The sequence below is a fragment of the Pavona decussata genome, unplaced genomic scaffold (genome assembly GCF_977016875.1).
Source record: "Pavona decussata unplaced genomic scaffold, jaPavDecu1.1 SCAFFOLD_51, whole genome shotgun sequence".
NCBI lineage: Eukaryota > Metazoa > Cnidaria > Anthozoa > Scleractinia > Agariciidae > Pavona > Pavona decussata.
The window spans coordinates 80,001-99,447 of record NW_028145473.1 but is presented as its reverse complement, the minus strand read 5'-3'; the positions used below and the strand labels follow the sequence as shown (position 1 = coordinate 99,447).

Genomic DNA, 19,447 nt, shown 5'->3' with positions numbered 1-19,447 from the left:
CCAAAACCAAAGTAATTACTTTGGTCAATCATGAGAGACGTAACCAGTGCAATGAATCAATCAGAACTCGAAGCAACCAGCGCCAAGGGCGGGAAAACGCATGCGACCAAGTCCCGATTGGTTTTGGTTTTGCTTCTCATTGGCTGAGAAAGTGGCGCGAGTTTTGCTGACCAATCACAGAGCGAAGTAAAGCAAAACCATAGCAAACGTAATTACTTTCCACACTCCACTGAAAAACGTTCAATAAGGCACCGCAATCTTTTTCATGTGGGCCACACCTGCAACGGTTAGCCACCGAGACTACAGAGCGGGCATGGACAGCGGTTTTGCCCACAGCTGTTTCGCCCAATTTGAGGCTCATCAGAACGGCGGTGTGGCCTGTACAGACTCGGTAACACTTCTTCCCTTCCATTTATCTTGCTTGTCATTTTAGAAAAGATCTAAGGGAGGAGAACGGTTATCAATCTCGCTGCACAATTGCGAGAGATGTGATTCTGAATATTTTGTCGTATCGTAGTTGGCGACAGACTTAAAAAACACTGCGCAGTGATGGTTGAAGAAGGGGTGAAACATGTTTACGGATCGTGACGATCCGTCTATACATGGGCCTAAAAAGAGCGAAACAGCTGTCGATGGCTGGTTACTAGTTTCGAATGATGATCGTTTCAGGTGTGGCCCACATGAACGAGATTTCTGTGACATAAAAGTGCGTTATGGCAGTTTTACTTTCATTGAGTTTCAGTGAGTAGCCTACCTCCCCTCCCCTCCTTAAAATAAATGGCGACAGGGCCCATCAAAACCTAATGTGCCACTTATAAGGTACATGAACCCTCGAGTAGGGTTTGTTCCGTAGTTTTTTCTCACAATCATGATAGTAATGCTTTTTGTTCATCTTCAGAAAGTGACAGTAAACACGCCCATGCGAAGAGCAGGAGACTCAAAAACAGTCCAATAATAGGAGCAAACCAACCTGAAAACACAAGGAGAAGAAACATACAGTATGTAAACCGCATCTTTACGAACAGTGCAGCGTTCCATAGCATTCTCGGCCTGGCGTGAGTTTCTCGAAAGTCTCAAGATCTTACCGGGCCAAATCCATTTATCATCGATTATAGCGCAACTTGCCCCATAACTGACAAAATTTTCACGCGCTGAATTTGGGCCATAGGGTATTCTCTATAAGAGGTCAAGCACAAAGAAGAAAAATGACATTTCATATAAAGAAAAGCACTGAACGTTTTTTTCGCGTGGCGAAATTGTTCCCACTTCTCCAATAAAATGGAGTTCGAACTACTTTGAAATTTCAGTCTGGGTATTCGGTATGATATTCTGACGAGGAAATGCTTTAAAACATCCATCAGCGCTAGTTTGGAACATTTAATGACGTTATTTCTATGGTTTATAAGAGTATAGGCCATATGAATAGAAAACTGCCATGGATTGGTTAAACAGAGCTCTTATAAGAACAAAACTTCGTAACTGCCTAAAATTTAAATTGACTCGCTGCTGCTCAACACGGTGCACATAATCTGGTTTTCGGATTGCGGTAAGTTATCGGGACCTCACCCAGACAATTTTTGAATTTAGATTGAGGTTAAAAACCTCTCACATACTGGCAAGCAATGGTGCGGTGTATTAAGGTAATACCCTCTGATTGCTTGTTTGCAAAACGTGAAGCTTCCACGCTACTGACGAGCGATTCCAAAAGCCAACATGGAGTACAAACAATGAGAACACTTTTAATTTCTTGTAATGGGGAATATGACCTGGGGGAAACTCCCTTTGGGGGGTTGGGGGAAGGAAGAGGGCGGGAAACTCCTTCTGTAAGCCAGGCTGTACCGCCCAATACGATAAGCGAGCAAGCCTGCCATTTCTTTTAGCTATCAAATATTCAATATGCTCGATATTTCAGCTAAGCTATTTGATGACATAATAAATTTCTTTGCTTTTCTTCTAATGTTATAGTTAGAACGTAAAACTACGACTAGTCGGTAGAAAATGGATTAACATAAGGCATTAAACAAAGACCTTGGCGGGAATTAGACGCGCGATATAAATTAGCCAATGAGCGCGCGAGAAACTTGACAGTTCTTTCAGGTAAAAAAAAAAGTCCTTTTTCTTTGTTGGTTTTTTTAATGCTTTTTACTTTTATCCAGATGATAAATTTCGTCATAACATTGTCAAAGTTTAATGAAATTTATCATCAATAAGTTGACAGGCACATACAAAACGGGCGTCAATTTGTTAATGCTCTGCAACCTGTGTGGGGTACTGAAATTTTTCATCGGAGGGTTTCTGGGGTAAAACAACGTAAAGCGTTACGGGAAAGCCAATCGAAAAATTTAAATATACTTTTTTTTCAATTTCCCCAGAGTCCTCCTGGCGACCACCCACTGACCACAGAGCCTGAGGACTCTGGATACGAGATTGATCTTACGCAGACCGCTATTCGAGGAAAGGAGCCATCGTTCCTCCCCGACGCTGAGAGAGCGGCGGCATTCCCAAGTATCAATTTCAGTTTTCTGGCAAAAAAGTGACATGAGTCAGTTTTAAAGCACTAATTCCGCGTATGTCCATTTTTTAATTATCACAATTCAAATCGAAGTCAACTCCAATTTTTCACTGTTCGGTTGTCACTGACGCAAACTAAGTTGATGCAATTTGTTTACTTTAGTATGGGCTTGTGCAAAGCGGCGTTGAGTTGAAATGGTCTCTTGTTCTGCTTGCGTCTTTTTAAAGTAAACTAGCGTGCAAATCCGTTTGGTCCCCAACATTATAAGTGGTTTTTGAATTAGCATGTCCACTCACGCGATCAATAGGACATGAAACAAATTATTGGTGGACATGCCAGTGCATATAGAATTATATTTACTGAGTGATCATGATAAACTGAAACACTAATCTCATTTAAACTTTTTATATTTTTTAATATTACAACTTACCAATTTCATCACAATTTGCCTGAACACGCACACAGGATTCAGCCGAGTGCTGTTCGTGAGACAATTGTGAGCAATCGGGAGTTTCCGTAATCACCGGAGGAATCACTGGTTTCTCTCGAGCTGGAAGGCTGAGTGTTCTTCTTGAGCGATGTGATCCAAGCGGTGGAGGGGGGTTGTAGGAATGACTTCGAAAGGCGCGTGTTTGTAAATTGCTTGTCGGAACAGAAAGCGTAATACGATCAGACATTGCGGTACTTCACGGAAAATGATCAGATAGCCTGTAAAAACGGAGAAAACATATTACTACAGAAGTCCTCCTTACAAGGGTTCAACTGCTTCCTCTTATCTATAACGCGTTCCGGTATTACGTCACTCCGCGATGCTCTTCTGGTATCACTTGATCATATAAGGTCACGCAATGATAACCAAAAATATACAAAACACCTTGCGTCACGTCTACTGTCCTAAGTCATTTCTGTTACTGTTGAGTCATAAGTTGCTCATAAACCCTAGCGCTCCCATGTCGAGCGCGGCCATTAACCAAGAGAGAGACTGGGGACGAGTAAGCCAAGAACCCTGACATCGATAGAAATCACAGATATTTTCAACAAAGAGCATCCTTTGTACATGGGTGCAAACACCTCATGGTGAACCGTGATATCACAAATTCAGAATACCACCAACCACATAAAGGAAAAAGGACAAGTATCAGTCGGTTGGTTAGAATATGATAGAAAAAACTAATTGGATCTTCTTCAAATGAAGCTTCATCTCACAACACTTTAAAATCGAATCGAATCGTATCGGTTTGCCACAAGGAGAAATTAAACGCTTTATGGCATCGAATAAGGTGTGGATTTAATTAATTTGAACAAAGAACCAAAATTTAAATAAAACAAAACTGGGCCGAAAGGTAGCCTAAAGAATTTTTTAATATCCTTAGATTTTCTACTGTCGTAACAACACCACTCAAATTAATTTTCTTAGTCTACTGCACCAGTCAAGGGTTCCCTTTCTTGTACGAATGTTCGAGAAATCGTTTGATTATTTTCCCTTAAGTCTTGATGAATTGTGATGAATGTAAGAGCTCTTGGTACATAACATATCAGTAGTTTTAAATAACCGAATACTCTCTAGATCATTCCGTGAATTCTCTTCGCTTCATCTTATTAGTCTTACGAGATATTTCTTAGGTTACGACCAAACCATACAAAAAGTGAAATTAGCCTCACCTATGTTGCAGTATTAGATAGGTTCCAGGATCATGTGAGCAAGTGCGGATCTTTCTTTCAGTATTTTCCAATTATTTTTGGTTCAATTTGCATGTTTGAAATTAAGTAGCCTGATCAATGAGAACAAAACTACAGCCGACGAAATAAATGACAGCCAGCAAATTGAACAAAATGAAATGAAATGTGAGGCCAAGAAAAACAATCTAAAAAATGAACTTACTGAAGTTGTTAGTAATAAGAGGTTGATTGCTCTTTTTCTTCAACTTTTTTCAACACTATGAAATTGAAGAAAACACTTAAAAGCATTTTTAAAAGGCGTTTCTGAGGTCGAACGCAAAAAAAACAAAAGATTTCAAACATGCAAACTGTTTCCACTTCGGTGAAATTTTTATTTACAAACTCCAAGAAAGTAATGAATGTTGTAGAAAATCCCAGGAAATTGCCCTTCAGGAAATTTTAGTATTTCAAAGAAAAGCCTCTAATTGACAGTTTAAAGGATTACACAATAAACAACTTGGTAAATGCTTTGAAAAGGAACTCTGAACAAACATGACAACCTTGACAAAATAGAAAATGAGAATTGTAAATAGCACCGAAGATACCTAAAGTGTGTTTATTGAAACGGGAACGAAAAGTTGATAAAAAGTAAATACAAATCACCCCAAAATTATTACATTATTACATTTGTTTTTAAAACAGGGCTTTCAATATATATGCAAGTAAAGATTAACGATGAAATCGAACAACTTTTGGGGGTTGCCATGACACCGTTTTCAAGTTTAAAATGATTAGATTACGACTTCGAAACGTCCTTCGATTTTATCGTTAATTTTTACTTGCTTATGATTGTATTACGAAATCTTTAGTTATAATCAATATTCAAGGAATTAATCTCAGCGTGATTCGTCTTAATAAACCAAACCGTAAAATATGCAAGGCCATTTTTTGAGAAGAACTAATAAGTTAGAAACTATTTTAGTTGAGATTTGTTCGCCCTTCAAAACGGCCCATTTAAAACTATAAGTAATGCAGATTTGGAAGCGATTTCCCCGTATCTGCTGCGCTTGAATTCTAATTTTAAATCCTGGTTGTCGCTCCGTCTTGAAAGAAATCAATTCAAACAACGAAAACGTCTGTTTTCGTAAGGGTTTCGGTGCCTACCGAATTACTTCGCTTCATGTTTGGTCTGGTAACGAACCATTTCCGAAGCGTTACGATCTTGGTCGTGATCTAGTCGGAAGTTTGCAAATATATTTTTCTTTCGCCTTATCCCTTTGTTGTTTTTCTTGCAGCCAATAAATTTTACGTCTTGAAAAATACCCAAGAATATCTAACAATTGAAAGAATCTAGTTTTGCGAATTCAAAATTAAATATAATCGCTGCTCTATAGCTAATTGAACATAAAAATAAACCTTTATCTATATTTTAATTATCTATGCGTCAGTTAATTGTCATATTCTTTGCTTTTGGAAAAGAAATGCATTAAGTATTGTTGCTGTTAAGTTAGAAAATATAAGTATCATTCTCAGAATTAAGGAAAACTTGCCATGTCAACCAAACTCTGCAGTGTATTATTCCATTTTGGAAGGTTTCCGAAAATTACAGTAAGGAGGATTGGCAGTATTCGAGAATGAGTTCGAAAATACACTTCTTAAAATCGTCGATAATGGTAAATTCAGTGTTGTAAATTAACATAGCTTTAAAGAGCTGTTATAAATGAATGTAGCACAAGGAGTTATAAGTTGCTTTACATCCGCTTTCGGTTTTATTTATTGAAGAAAATAGTGTCACCTTATTTTAATTTGTTTTTCACAAAACCGAAACGGCTGCGAATAATGACAGAAAATGATGTCACTAAACGATTATATCATTCTCTTGTTGCTAATGGAAGCCACTGCAGGTGAACCTTAACAATACATTTGAGATTTACTTTCTAAAGGAGGTAAGCCAGACAAAACTGAAGGCCGAAATGTGTCGGCAAGGTTCGTATGTTAATGAGCGAACATCAGAGTTTCAATCGCAAAGAAGAAGCATGCCCTACTGAAGTTTTAATAAAATGACAAAAATGACGTTAAAAAAAATCACTTCTTTTTTTTTTTTTTTACAGAACATTAGTTTGCTTAAACTGAATAAACATCAAGATTATTCGGGCTTAAACCTAATCAATAATTTTCTTGGAAAGAGTATCCATTTTGTAATTCAGTTCGGCATCAATATAAGATTGAAATGTTAGGGAAATACTAGCTTTAAAGACAAGCGATCAGCAGATTACGCTTGATTTGTTCCCAGTTTTGCTATAATGCAAAAGGTCTGTAAGTTTCCAAATCGGTTTTGATTTTAAATTCATTCACTGTCATTTTTGTTCGTTATTAAAGTAGAAAATCACCCCACTAAGTTTAGCGAAAACACCGCAGGAATATTAAATGTTTATAATTTCTTTAGTCTTTGCCCATTACGGAGCTAATCTGCCATTGGTCGTAAATTGTGATAAGTTATACTTACCAGCTTATGTAGCGTTCACAACTGGATTTCTTAGTCGATTCTGCACTCACGTTTCAAAGTCGGCGTTTCAATTCAATTCAATACAAAGCCCTGTATGGTGTTCTTAACTGAAGCACTTATGAACCGAACCTGATATCTGTATTTGCCGCAAGCCTAAGGGCTCTTTTGCCAATGATCGGGGCGGCTAAAGGTTCTGCGAAATGTTCATATGTTGAAAGCAATATGTATATACATCTTCGCGTCTTCAATCTCACATTGCCTTTTGTCTTGATCTACGTAATTTCCTGATTTTTAAATGAATGTATTCTCGAGGCGTAAGCTTTGATGCTTTGCAACACAAAATTAAAATTGAAAAAGTGACGTCCCATGAGATATTTATCTGCTTTTTTAAACATGTTTATAGAAAGACTTTATTGAAAGATGTTATGAGAGGCATAATTCTGAATCGGATCTTTTCTGATCTTTTCAGTTGTCTTGATGGAAAGGAAATATGACAACAAAATAATTAAGAGCCATTGTCAGAGAAAACCGGGCGGTGCCAAAAGATTGGGGTCAGCCGATTTCCTTTATTTTTTCAGCATTAGGAACCAAGCTGATAAGATTAACTTTGGTGGCATTTACAAGATTTCCCGGCTTTTCACTCTCGAGATTGACCACCCCCCTTGTTTTTGGCCAAGGGAAGCCCTAAAAACCACCAAAAACAATGGCGATTTCTCGGGTCTAAAACAATTTTTCCTTAAGGAATTAGTGCACAGATTTTTTTTCTGAAGCTAAAGTACCTTAAAATAAACGTTTTGGATGCATAAAATCAAGTTTTTAGTGTAACGGTAATTTTGCCCAAGGGTTTTAATCCGGGTATGTTGCGTGACTGTAACAGGACAGCTAATTTCGGCGATTTTCTAAGCCCATTTTTTTGAAAGTGCGGCGGTTTATATTTTATTTAATTACAGATTTAAACAGTCTATACCCTCCTAAATCAAAAACAAAAGTTTATTGATCGGCACAAGAAACTCTTTTCACGCGAATTTTGTTGGAAAATGTCAAAGATCGCTCTTACGGCTAACTGCTCGCTGAAGTTTAAATAGCTGCAATACTGCATTATAAAGGTACTAATCCATTTTAAATGAGTATTTTATATTCTATTTAGGTTTGAATAAAGGGAAAATAACTATAAAATACTATTGCTTTAACGTAAGGGTTATACAAGACTGCCATCATGCACGCAAAGGTCTCAATTACTTGGTGCTTCGATGATTATTGTCTGGCCCATGCGAGTTAGCCAACAGGACGATGTATGTGCTGTCCTATCTAGTGATAAAATCATCACGACTTTTGTACCACATCATCCAACAGAAATTCTTAAAGTTTTCGCTTTGTAGGCAAAGTTTGTTACATACCCTCAGAGGAGATGCTACATCTTGTCTGTGTGACCTGTCGTGCGAAAAGTAGCCTCTACCGACAACCGTTCAAATCCGTCCAGAAATCTGGACGAATAAATTTTAAAAAACGGGTTTTTTCCTTTTCTTGACCGGTTTCGAGCATTGCGTGAGTCTTGCTTAGCAGATCAGAGTTGTCGCAATTATTTTTATTCCCACGAAACTCGCGCCATTTGACGACCGACGTGACAATTAATTTTGCTTGCGAATGGCGTGACGAATTTCGCGCATGCACGATAGAAAATTGAACGGTTGTCGGCAGAGGCTACTTTTCGCACGACAGCTCCCACAGCGAAAATGTAGCCTCTGCTCGCAGGATATTTGTTACATCACTACTGACAAAGCCCAATAATGTATTTTATATAATGCGAAAGAAGAATACGTAGTGCAAAAATTCAGTTATTTCCGACATGAGCACAACTTAGCGTAGGCATCAAGTGGTTCAGTAGAAGTACGCTTTCTTGAGTTGCTACCATTTGTTCGAAGACTTAATGCTCTGCATACTTCTCTCAACTGTGCTAATTTCAGCGAACTGAGCTTTCCAGCACGCGAAAGTTCACAAACGTTTACTGCTTCTACTTTAATAGGGTGACTGATATTTTGTTCAATGTCTCTGTAAACCTCCAGGCGTCTGGCTTGAATGTAGTCTTCTGATTCAAGGGCTATGAGGTCTTCGTCTGTTACTTCTTGTTCCTCCTCCTGGCTCTCTATTTTATCAGCTTGTCTTTGGCGCTGCAACGCTGACAAGTTACTAATTTGTTGAGCGGTTCTCCATTCGTCTGGTTTAAATTGTAACGTTCCACTGCTATCTCTAATACTCTTCATCTCTCTAGCCACGTGAATTGGATCAGCCTTTTGCCCTCCCGCTACTCCTTGGTTAAATTTCTGAACAAGAAAGGCTTTTACTTTCTCTTCCATTCTGTTGGTCCGCTTAGTTGATTTAAGCGCCCACCCTTTATTACGGCGTTCTCTAGCACTGGAAGGCCCGGCTTCTTCAAATGCAATTCGCTGTCTATCTCCGCTAGCCACATGCATCTCTCCCACTCGGTCAGCCCACTTCTTTCGTGCCGCATTGTACACAGACTCACAATCTAGTTTTTTCCAGGTTATGAGTGGAAACATTTTATTTTTAGGCAATAAATTATTTGAAATCCCGCCATTTTTTCAAACCTGGCCGGGGGATCTGGGCAAAAAAGTTCGCGCATGCTCATTACGTTTTTCCCCCCTGAAGGGGCAGTCAGTCTGTGCTTGAAAACTTTCTTCGCGCCTTTTCTCCCGACCCGACTGACTGCCCCTGGGTCTCCAAGGATGGCTCACCCTTGTTTGATTTATGGCACATCCAAGGGAATTTACCCCACCCCCCGCGCTTCTGTTGATATAGGGCCTCTTCATATGAGCCCGGTTGACCGGCTGGCTCGGTTGCCGGGATGAATTTTGCCCTGGGTTTATATGAGAAATTTCAGCCCGGTTTCCGAGATGAGAAAAGGTCAAAGAACCTGGGTACGAGTTCTGGCGCCAAATTTGGGAAACAAAGCAACATAGCGAAACAAAAACATTTTAACTTTCGGGCCTATCTTGGCATCGGTAACTCTTAAAGCTGTATCACTGCAGTTAAATGGGATGCTTATGATGTAGAAAATACAGCAGGCAATGCAAGACGATGCCATCCGGACCGCCAGAATTCATCCCGCCGTTCATCCCGGTAACCGGGATGATGTGTTCATATGACAAAATTTCCAGGATCTCGGGAACCGAGCCAGCACGCCCTCTCATATGAACACATTGAAAACTTTTACAAAGGGTTTAGAGGTGAGGCGAGATCACGGAAACCGAGTCAGCCCGGTCAACCGGGCTCATATGAAGAGGCCCATAGTGGCGCCTTAAAATTTCCAAACTAGATGCCAGCGCGCGCTTTCACTACAATAGTCATACTCGATACGCCTAGAGCCTAGAGCCTTTCGTGATATTTATGGGGAACGTAATTTACCAGTTAAGATCGACAAAAGGATTTTAAAGTAATAAGAGACACTCACCGGACCCAACTGGGACAGCAGCATTGTGTAAAGCAAAGATTTCCTTGGACGTTGCGTAATTGACACGGCGTGGGTCCTTGACCTGCTTGCGTTGACCTTCGTGCGATGGATAGCAACATGTCGAACTTTTGCGACCTCTCCAGTCGACTGTCAGGTCTCTTCTGTGTTTAGCGCAGATGGTCATGGGTGCTACTCTGTCTTGAGATAAATCGAAGTGTCCTGCTCTGTTCAAGATGAGCTCCTTTTCAGTGATTTCTATTCCCTTCGGATCGCCATCCTCGCTTGCTACTCACACCAAGTCCCAGTAACTGTGGTGTTATGTCTTCTTTACAAGCATCCAGCGGCAGAACATTTGTACTAGATCCATAACAACTACAAGGTGACTCTTGTGAAGCGAACGAACAGTTCATATTTTAAAGCAAGTCTGGTACAACGAAAGTACGCAAATTTCGGCGAGTCGTAAATGAAACCTGATAACCCAGCGGCGCGCGAGACATACAAATTTATAGATGTTGCTCGGTCTCAAATTACGCAGCTACAATTATTCTTGGTTTTTACGTGACGTCTAAAAAACTGAAATTCATAACAAAACGCAATTTTGGGTTTTTATCTTCATCACATAAAAGAAAATATAAATTTCAATCGGCTTGCTTGTTTTCGGCAGGATAGCATTCTTCGTTTTGAAAATAGAGCAGTTTGAATTTTAGATTTTTGCGTACTGCGTGACAGAAGGATTCAGCTGCTCTAAACATGTCACGTACATGAAAACATCGATTTGCCTCGTGTTTTTTTTTTTTAGGTCTGATCAGCTGACATGTAATAGAAACGTCTATGTCAGTGTGTGAAAGTTCAGCAGGGTGAAGAAAGGCTTTGAAATAGCCAAAGTGAACTCCAGATGGTTTTGCTGGTTTCCGGCCGCCATGTTGGTGGCTATGTTGGTGTCCACCAACATGGCGTCCCATACTAAACTCTGTAATTTTCCGTGGTACATTTTCTCGAATAACTCGATTATGAAAAATCGCACAGCCCCGTGGCTTTCACACGTTGTTTACGTATCACTCTTCTCCAAAATCAATTTCTTGACTTTATCTATTGAATTTGGTTGAGGATTTAATTTTTTTACTTGCGTGACGATGTGTGAGGTGAAAACCACCAATACGTGTAAGTCGTTTATTAATTTTTTTACTTTCATATTTTGGCCAACAAACATTTTCTGCAAAATCCAAGTAAAAAGTATTCCCCTAAAACTTTATATGACTGAAAATTCGTCGCACAGACAATTGAAAAATCGTCCATTCATTTCTTTATAATTAATTCTAATTAATATGTCTGCTTTATAATTTGTATCATACGTGAACGACTGCAACGGTTTCCGCTGTTCCAAAGTAAGGTTGATTTCTTTTCATTGCAGTATCCTTTCCAAATTATTTTTTTCTTATAAGGGTGATGAAGTTTTCAGCCGTCTAAAGTTATAATTTAAAGGCCATTACCAAAAAGCAAGGTTACATGCTTTATGCAAAATACCGCAAAATCACGTTCGCGAAAATAGGCTTCCTCTGAAAAGAGTTTCTTGTACCAATCAATACTTTTTTTCTTTTGACTTAGAAGGGTATAGACTATTGTAAAATGGAATTATTTAACAAATAAACCACCGCACTTTCAAGAAAATGGGCTTAGAAAATCGCCGAAATTCGCTGTCTTGTTACAGTAACGCAACATACCCGGATTAAAACCCTTGGGCAAAATTACCGTTACACTAAAAACTTAATTTTATGCATCCAAAACGTTTATTTTAAGGTACTTTAGCTTCAGAAAAAAATCTGTGCACTAATTCCTTAAGGAAAAATTGTTTTAGACCCGAGAAATCGCCATTGTTTTTGGTGGTTTTTAGGGCTTCCCTTGGCCAAAAACAAGGGGGGTGGTCAATCTCGAGAGTGAAAAGCCGGGAAATCTTGTAAATGCCACCAAAGTTAATCTTATCAGCTTGGTTCTTAATGCTGAAAAAATAAAGGAAATCGGCTGACCCCAATCTTTTGGCACCGCCCGGTTTTCTCTGACAATGACTCTTAAGCCGGAGTAGAAAACAATTATTGTGTCGGTTTTTTAGAAAATTCCTAAATAACGTTAATTTGAAATAATTATTTTGATCTTTCGATTAATCACTTTTTGTTTAAAAATAATTATTACGTTTACTTCGGTGTCATTTCTTTTTATACACCTTTAGATGCAAATTTCATAGAAGACGCAAACAAGAGAATCGTTGAAATTATATTTGATAATAACTCTCCTTCTTTAATTCTAATGTAAGTGATCAAAGTGATTAAGCACATTCACCATAAGCTCACCACTTAATTTTGATGACTGTGATTGGTTACAATTATCACGTGACCCAAGACAAAAAAAAATAATAAGCTTTCTTTATTCAGGGACACTTTGGCCTTATACTGTTCTCCCGAAAGGCTCTGACAGAAATAACATATCTAATAAATTGCATACACCATTGCATGAACGCTTTGAACAATCTAATAGTCCGACCCTTCAAAAATAGCTTAGCGCTCTCTGATAACTCAGTTCCTCCCGAATAAATTAATGAATGTTTTTGAAAATTATTTCTGCGCCAAGTGTTATAATTATGCACATCTTTGTAGTATTTGCACTTTCTGCCTTCTGTCCTCGAGTTTTTCCCAGTTAAGTTGTTTTTTAAACAGTTCATCGAGGTTTTCAGCTCGCTCGCTGAAAATGTTTTTATAGTATCCTCTCTCTTTTCAAGCTTATGGTAAAGAACAGCTTATATCAAAACTGAGGGACAAAAATCTTTTGGAAAAATTTCTATTAATTTATAACTGAACTCGAATTAAATTTCACGTGAATCCAGGATCAGCTTAATCGGGTTTTGACAAGGCACGAGAAGAACGGATTTACAACAGTAGCAAAACTGCAGCAAATGAGAAAATACAATGTTGATGAAATTTTTTCATATTTGCTCAAAACTAAACTTTGTTTGAACTAGACTTGCGCGAAAGGCAAAGACAGTAAAAACCGCATTTACCCAATGTTTACACACCGTTGCAGATGTGAGAAAAAAGTACTCATATGAGACAACCTTACTTCAATTTGGGGAAAAATTCTATGTTATGTCTTTTAGCGCTCTTTAGAATTATCAGAAATAACAACATGATAAGCTTATGCATCAAATGGAAACTCGGAAAAACTCCGAGCTCCAGATGGGATTTGAACCCACGACCCTCCGTGATCTAGTCGGATGCTCTAACCACTGTCATGGTGAGCAAGGATGAAATGTGGGTCTTTGACTAGAACTGCATCACCCAGCCACATAGTCAAATCAATATAGGCACATATGACTCATAACTGTATCGCTAAGTCACCTTAAGGCATATCAGAGATGCAACCATCCAACCACCAAAGATTCCTTTAGAATTGTTGTTGCTTTTAAAATTATCTCAAAAGTGCGTGGTTGCCCCAAATTTTCGTTTTGGATTCCACTGGCCCTTGCTAAGATCTGCTTTTCCTACGTAGTCATAAACTACTGTGATGTCCGAGGGTCAAACATCAATCAAACACAGAGAGGCTAGTTCCAACACACTCTTTTTATTTATGTATAATAACCATTTTATAAGGACGTTGGGGCTGAGATAAATCGAAAGAACGTACAAAGAACATACCCCAAATTAACTATTCGTTGTTTGAAATGAGCAGTATAAATACGGGTAAAAATAAAATGTTAAAGTTTAGTCTATACAGTCCAATTACCTCACATGCCAAGAGTTGGCGGGCACGATACCTTGTGCGCAGCACGTAAGCCGCGGAAACATATCACAGATAACCTGATACAGCTATACATTACAGCAAACAATTAACAATTACTCCACGAGCGCACGTTGGATATGAGATGATAGATAGCCAACGAGGCGCGTTAAGCGCCGAGTTGGTTATAATCAGCTCATATATATCAACAAGCGAGAGTGGAATAATTGTTTTTATTACACCCATATTGAAATTACTGGTGATCCTTGCAATCTGAGTGGCTCTAAAAAGTGCGATTTATTCACGAATCGCACTACTTTTTGCTTTAAATCGCATTCTTTTTTTAGCCCAACAAAATGAAAATGAAATATTAATAACCAATCGATTTTCATGGTCTGCCTACACTAGCCGATCAGGTAGCAGAAAAATATAGGGGGAAAATGTAAGTTTTTCGGGAAAGGCGGGAGAGGGGGGGGGGGGGGGGGAATTGCAATTTTTGACAGCGAGATTTCTATTTTCTACTCTTTTTTTTTTTTTGCGTGTTAGCTGTGGGAGCACTAAGCGAAGTGGATAAATAAATTCTAGTATTGGCAAAAAGAGGGAAAAAACTGTGTGATTTTGAAATGGATGTAATAAAGTGGTAATTGAACTTCGTGTCGTGCATTTCTTGTCTGAAATCATACTTGTGATTTCAAATCGAACTCGCGCTGCGCGCTCGTTCAATTTTGAAATCACACATGACTTCAGGCCAAATCGCACTCTGCTCAGTTCAATTACCGCTATTTCTTGGTATTTCTCGAGCATGGTATCATTTTCATGGCCGCTAAGCCAATCAAATCCCTAAAATTGCATTTTACAGTAATCCAGTTTTCAGAAGAAGGGGGTCTTTAAAAATGACAATACATGGAGGTCTCTAAAACGAAGATGTAATTTAGTTTTGACACGCCGGGCATCTCTAATATACATAATCTAAGAAAAGCAAGGCTGATTTTATGGTCAGGGAAGTAAATTTTTCCAATATTTCGAAACGGCAAGGCCTTTCTTACCATGAAGAAGAAAGGCCGTTCGAAATATTGGAGAAATATATTTCCCTGACCAGGACCGTGAAATCAGCCTTGCTCTTTTTAAGATTATTTGTTCTACAATTGTTTTGCTGATTAGATCCTTTACTAAAGGATCCGGTACTTTTGTTTTGTCGCGGTGGTCATTGCAAACACAGTTAAACCCTAATATAGACCTTCTTAAGCTTATTATCGTGAAATCCTGGTAGGCGTAACGTCTCGCAGCTTCGTCGCAAGTGGCTGATATTACGCGCCGTAAGGTGCCGACTTCTGGCAACTCTGACTGAGATAATAATACGTTTATGTCGTGTTCTTGTTTGAAATAATTTACTTCCTGCATGTATATGCATGTTTTGTTCTTGACCGCTCCTTATTCTTGTAGAATTGTTAAGTGCACCTTAAAGTTTGTTTTATGTCTTTGCCACACAAATAGCTGACAATTGCGACACACGCATAACTTACTTACATGAAATTCTCAGTTCTTTTTATAAAACATTCATATAAAGTCGTTTTGCTCTCTTTCCCTTTTTTTTTTTTTTTTCTTATTTGGTGTCCCTGTGGATAAAAAAAAAAAAGATCGGTGAGTGATGTATAATTCAGTCAGTGATCATGACACAGGCATACTCGGAAAAAAAAATCCGATTGCTCCTATCAGGAGTCGAACCTAAGACCTTCCAATTATTAGTTGGGGTGCTCTACCACTTAGTTACAGGAGACTAGTGGGAGCTAAGGCCATTAAACTAGGTTCATCAAAATCGTTTTAAACTTGTATTGAGACTTAAGAAGGAAACGAAGGTTCACGTACATGTGTCAGTTGATCATCTTGCTGAATAGTAGGCCAGTGCGCATGACCACAAATACATCAGAAGACTACAGGATAATCCCACAACTGGTGTGTACCAGGCTGAAAACAGACATAACAAAAATTAACGGATTTAAAATGATTTGAGGAACTTACTAGTGGAATTCAACAAATGTGAAAACAAAGTTTAAGGTAAATTCCTTTGTAGCGCCCATGTGTCGTAAGCTTCTTTTTACCTTTGCGCACTCACTAATTTGTGTTAAATTTATTTATTTAACTGTATATAAACTCATCCCTAGGTCATTCCATTATCAGATTAGCGGCGTTTGGCAGTTATTAAAGACGAGAGGAAGGAAAGCCATAACTACAACGACCTTCAGGAAACCCTCGGGACGTACGTTGGACGTCGTTAGCAGGGGACCTTTGGAACGCCCACAGTTCAAATACCCAATCAAAGAACAGCAATGACAATTAAAATGCCATCGTCATACCTTTGCGTAGTTCTTAAGATAAATCTACACGTGAAATTAAGGCTTGATTCAAGGAGTTTATACTGGTAGAGGCTCCTGGTCATAATGGTAATAAAATAGTAATGGTAATGCATATATCACATAGTCTCATGGCGGTTTACAATCCTTCTGTGGGGTGAGGTCGGACGTCAGCATTTCAAGGAGCCACTGGCAGACGCCATCAGTCCATATTTTGAGCTCCTGGTTTTGTTGAAAGCTGGTTAGCTACGTACCAAGTGCACCAAATTAAATAAAAACAAACAAACAAACAAAGTAAAATTTTTCAGCAGTCTCACCCATACTTTCCTTATTAGGATCGCAGTCCAGTTCTTCTTCCTCGCTTTCAGTCTCCTGGTTGTCACGGCAACCTTGTATGATAATGAAGGGCGGGATAACTGGTTTGCTAGGTAGACTCAACGTGCGTCGCTTTGGGCGTGGCGGCAAAAGAAAAGGCTGACTCTGGTTCTTGAGGGAATGGGAACGAAAGTTACGCGAGTTCTCAAGGGACGGCGTAAACAAGTTTGATTCAGACATGGCGTCAGGCAGCTCGGAGAAAACGGTCTATGACGAAAAAAACGAATAAAATGTTAATTTAGCTGATAATCGAGTATAACCTATCTAGTACCTTGATCGCTTTCCAATTGTCGATATTGGGTTAAATGAGCCTTGTAATTACTGTGTGCCTGTCACCGTGTCCTCAGGCTCATTGGCCAGCGGTTGCTCGCTGGAGAGACGCTAGAGAGTTAGAAAATACTTAATTTTTTTTTTATTGGCTGCCCCGTAACGTCTAACATTGTTTTACCGTCCGGAGCCTCTCCTGGCGACCAACCGCTGGCCAAAGACCCTAAGGACTCTAGGTAGGAGATTGAACTTGCATGAGAAAGCTCCCAATTATTTTTCATTCCTGCTTTAATGTGACTCCAGCATGCCTTATCCCGCCCCTGCCTTGTGCCAGTCTTCCTTAAATCCATGTATTTTGACCCTGTCCCGATTAGTTTCTAGCGGCTTCAAGCTAGTATGTTCTCCAAAATGCACTTTGCTTCACAGTTAGTCCCATGGCCAACCTTGGAAATCGGATCGGATCTCTACAAAATGGTTCCATCGTAACGTCTGACCTAGTATCCTCCCTCTGATAGCACCCCTCTTTTGTCCCCCTCCCCCCTATGCCACACCCTAAGGGGCACTGTTACTACACTGAAGGGAGACTGCCAGTTACGTTTTGTCACCGTCGCCGGTATTCTCGGTTCTAAGCTTTGCTTGTTCTCTCACTTCAACCCTTTAAGCCCTAACAGTGATCAGCATTCAATTTTCTTTTTGCAGAATCAATGCTTATTCAACCCCTGAGGTCATGAGAATTAAGGATTTGATCACCCAAGGTGAATTTTCTTGATATTTTAATAACCTCTCTCTAGTACTTCAATAGGAAAAGCATGGGCACAAGATAGGAGAATTTGCTTTTTTGATATTAAGAGTTAAAGGTTCATGACTTGAAAATAGGCTATTTCCGATTTGCTGTGAACCTCATTATGAACGCGAGGCTAAGTTTTTGTTATGAAAATTAGTTAGTTAGGTTTTATTTATATGCAAAAAAAAAAAAAACTAATTTTATATGAAAAGCTGTTGCACTTAGCCGCGCTTTCATAATGAGGTTTACAGCAACTCGGAAATGGCTTATTGAGTAAAATGAACTCATCAAACTCTGGTTGCTTGGAATTGTGTCTAACAAGTTTTTAAATTGGAGTCATAAACATTCAAATGTTGAATTTCGGAGTGAAATATTATCTTTGTCCTCGCAATTTCATTTTTAGAGACCAATGGACGGTTATTCCAAACGTGAAAAGTATTTTTATTTGACGTTTTCTCTGAAACTGAATCGCCGGCAGTTTGAGAAACATTATCACGTGACGTGTCTCGTGTTCTTTAGGGCTGCTTATTGCACTTAAAAATTTTAAGGACAGTGAGACCTGTCTATGTGTGAAATTTTAATTTCGTCTTATTTGCGTTGTAGACGCCCCCTCCCTCCTGTTTAAACTACTAGAGTAGGCACGCAATGAAATGAGAAACTTTTTTTTTTCATTTGTCAAAAACGTTGGATCGGTCGAGTGATGGGAAATGGAACATTTTATTGGGATCGCCTAACAGAGTTACGATTGTATCGAGGACCATAAATTTATTCAAATTTTTATACCACACGAAAACTGTACGAGTGTTTGATCGCATTGTCTAGCGAACTGACCTTTTTTCCTTTAAGCTTTTAGGGTGTTTAATTTTGGTGAACAAACGCGTTGGTGAATTTCAATTTCGCTTAATAAGGTGGCTGTTTTCATGCAAATCAAACAAGATGGTTTATATTAGCATATTTTACAGACAGGCAAAATATATGGTAGCCCCTGAACTTATCTTCATATACGTAAAGTAGCTTAAATTTAGACCATCTGGATGGCATCCTTCAGGGGTCTGACTCAGTAGAATTTTCGTGTAAATTTATTGATATGATCACAACCTGTTCTGGCATTATAACCCAGTTCAGTTTACATTTGACAGAACTGAATCATCGACTATGTTGCTAAAAATTTAACTTTATCATTAAAATTAATTATCTAATTTACGGTGAAAATAAACACGGAGCAGCAGTAGCATTGTAAAAATTTCAGAAATTTGCAACATAATTTTCAATGTTCATGGCCGTCTGTCTATGAATCCATCGTAATAATAAAATCCCAATTGCCTTATCTTGCAAATTATAGAAAGCAAATAACACAACCTAACAAACGCCTACTGCATAATGGTGTCTGTAGTTTCTTTCCAATGAGCGCAGCTTATCCACAGAACTAAAAATTTCACTATGAATATTTGCTCGGAAGAGCTAAATCGCTTTAGATTTTCGAATTTAACTGTGATAAAAAAAAAAAGATTTTTTTTGGTGAAATGTCATGTCAAATATTCATATTATACATGGGTATCAAGCATAATACCTTTTGTCTTCGGAGGGACAAAAATGGCTTTGAAAGTGCAAAATAAGTCTGGGTAAGATTCGAAAGACTTTTCCGTGAACAGCAGCTAGGCAAATCGGGAGATAATATTCCGCTTACGAAAATTTTCCACGTCCTAAATGAACCGAAGGGATCTTACTGCCTAGATCGTTCCAAACAGCCTTTGTGTTA

The 19,447-nt window shown here is 38.8% G+C and overlaps 4 protein-coding genes and 1 pseudogene across 10 annotated transcripts in view; 1 reads left to right on the top strand and 4 right to left on the bottom strand.

Annotated features, from left to right (window-relative positions):
- The window catches only part of LOC146480932 (uncharacterized), a 34,245-nt gene extending 27,241 nt beyond the window's left edge, over positions 1 to 7,004 (bottom strand). The window contains exons 1-4 of one of the 5 annotated variants that reach the window (XM_085108621.1): positions 6,678 to 7,004; positions 4,175 to 4,284; positions 2,943 to 3,220; positions 483 to 970 (exon numbers count right to left, since the gene is read on the bottom strand). In XM_085108621.1, coding sequence (XP_084964747.1) covers positions 867 to 970; positions 2,943 to 3,189 — 351 coding nt within the window. In that variant the 5' untranslated portion in view covers positions 3,190 to 3,220; positions 4,175 to 4,284; positions 6,678 to 7,004 and the 3' untranslated portion in view covers positions 483 to 866. Of the gene's footprint in view, positions 1 to 482; positions 971 to 2,942; positions 3,221 to 4,174; positions 4,285 to 4,394; positions 4,507 to 6,105; positions 6,193 to 6,677 lie in introns of those variants that run through there. The other 4 variants (XM_085108622.1, XM_085108623.1, XM_085108620.1 and 1 more) reach the window with 4 other exon arrangements.
- Positions 1 to 19,447, top strand: part of LOC146480926 (uncharacterized) — a 142,848-nt pseudogene that overhangs the window by 80,887 nt on the left and 42,514 nt on the right. The window lies entirely within an intron of this gene.
- The window catches only part of LOC146480930 (uncharacterized), a 122,791-nt gene that overhangs the window by 101,144 nt on the left and 2,200 nt on the right, over positions 1 to 19,447 (bottom strand). The gene's annotated exons all lie outside the window — the stretch shown is intronic.
- Positions 8,087 to 12,182, bottom strand: LOC146480931 (uncharacterized). Its single transcript, XM_085108604.1, has one exon. It carries the CDS (start codon positions 9,233 to 9,235, stop codon positions 8,513 to 8,515), a length of 723 nt encoding a protein of 240 aa, XP_084964730.1. The 5' UTR covers positions 9,236 to 12,182; the 3' UTR covers positions 8,087 to 8,512.
- LOC146480929 (uncharacterized) overlaps positions 12,545 to 19,447 on the bottom strand; it is a 14,867-nt gene continuing 7,964 nt past the window's right edge. The window contains exons 2-4 of one of the 2 annotated variants that reach the window (XM_085108619.1): positions 16,580 to 16,844; positions 15,778 to 15,876; positions 12,545 to 12,608 (exon numbers count right to left, since the gene is read on the bottom strand). In XM_085108619.1, coding sequence (XP_084964745.1) covers positions 15,791 to 15,876; positions 16,580 to 16,844 — 351 coding nt within the window. In that variant the 3' untranslated portion in view covers positions 12,545 to 12,608; positions 15,778 to 15,790. Of the gene's footprint in view, positions 12,609 to 15,256; positions 15,528 to 15,777; positions 15,877 to 16,579; positions 16,845 to 19,447 lie in introns of those variants that run through there. The other variant, XM_085108617.1, reaches the window with a different exon arrangement.

Bases quoted from the DNA above. Each gene is read 5' to 3' on its own strand.
- LOC146480931 (XM_085108604.1), bottom strand. From the start codon at position 9,235: ATGTTTCCACTCATAACCTGGAAAAAACTAGATTGTGAGTCTGTGTAC.